Source organism: Mastomys coucha, unplaced genomic scaffold (assembly GCF_008632895.1).
Source record: "Mastomys coucha isolate ucsf_1 unplaced genomic scaffold, UCSF_Mcou_1 pScaffold3, whole genome shotgun sequence".
NCBI lineage: Eukaryota > Metazoa > Chordata > Mammalia > Rodentia > Muridae > Mastomys > Mastomys coucha.
Window position 1 is genome coordinate 48,406,608 of NW_022196909.1, and position 1,251 is coordinate 48,407,858.

General features: G+C 52.9%; 1 protein-coding gene across 2 annotated transcripts in view; it reads right to left on the minus strand.

Annotated features, from left to right (window-relative positions):
• Itpr3 (inositol 1,4,5-trisphosphate receptor type 3) overlaps nt 1-1,251 on the minus strand; it is a 69,323-nt gene that overhangs the window by 27,671 nt on the left and 40,401 nt on the right. For both annotated transcript variants that reach the window (XM_031348787.1, XM_031348786.1), the window contains exon 18: nt 731-913. In XM_031348787.1, the coding sequence (XP_031204647.1) occupies nt 731-913 (183 nt within the window). The remainder of the gene's footprint in view (nt 1-730; nt 914-1,251) is intronic.

Sequence of the window (1,251 nt, forward strand, 5' to 3'; positions counted from 1 at the left end):
AAAAAAAAAAAAAAAAACAAACCCACAAAAACCAAACTAAACCAAAACAAAAATAAAAAGTCAGAACAAAACACAAAACAGCCAGGTATGATGACCCTGCAGAGGCCACAGCACTGCTTGAGACTTAGCAGGCAGGAGGCCTAGTCTACACAGTGAGATCTAATCTAAAAAAAAAGGAGAAGGGGCTGGAGAGACAGCTCAGTGGTTAAGAATACCAGCTGCTCTTCCAGAGGACCCAGGTTCAGTCCAAATACCCATGTGACAGCTCACAACTGTCTTTAACTCCAGTCCCAGGGAATCCGATGCCCTCCCTCTCTGGCCTCTACAGGCAGCGGGCATGCACACGGTACACAGATGTATGTATACGGGTAGGACATCCACACAGAAAAAAAATTAAATAAAAAGTAAACAGGAGTCAGTCAAACGGCTCAGCCAGTGAAGGGCGCTCGCTGTCAAAGCCCTACAAACCACACTGTGAGGATAAAAAAAAATCAACCCCGAGTCATGGCACATGCACACATGTGCACACAACATGCATGCTCGAACATACACCTACGTGCACGCACACACATGCACACATGTATGCACACACATATGCATGCATGTGCCCATATACACGTATGCATGCATGCACATACACCCACACACGCAGGCACACACATGCAAGTATGAGGACAAGGAGCAGAAGGCCCTGAGGGCACTGGGACTCCCGGGGAGGGGCCGGGGGCACCTGTAGTAGCTGAGAACATTCTCGTCGTGCGCGTTGCCGGCCCTCGCCTCCTGGGCCAGCTGCCTGACGCTCTTCTCGTGGTGTTCATTGTTCCTGTCCGTCCACGTGAGCCACACCTCCTCCTCTGAGTACTCGATGCTCAGATATTCATGGGACTGGGCCATCTCCTTCACGGGCCGCAGCCTGCAGTCGGCAGCACTGTCAGGGGGGTGTCCCTAGCTACGCCGAGCCCCAGTGCTCGAGATGGGGGTCTCACTATGTACAACCGCCCTGGTCAGCCCGGGTCTCTATGCTGCTTCTGCACTTCTCAGGATGAGGCCATGGCTCATTTCCCTCTCAGTGCTGCCAACCCTCCATCCATCCCACCTTACACCCACTCCACTCTACCCCACCCCCAAAGCCAGGCACTACAGGCACTGAGCTCATATCTACAAAGAACAAGAATGCCAGCACTAAGCCGGGCGGTGGTGGCACACGCCTTTAATCCCAGCACTTGGGAGGCAGAGGCAGGCAGATTTCTG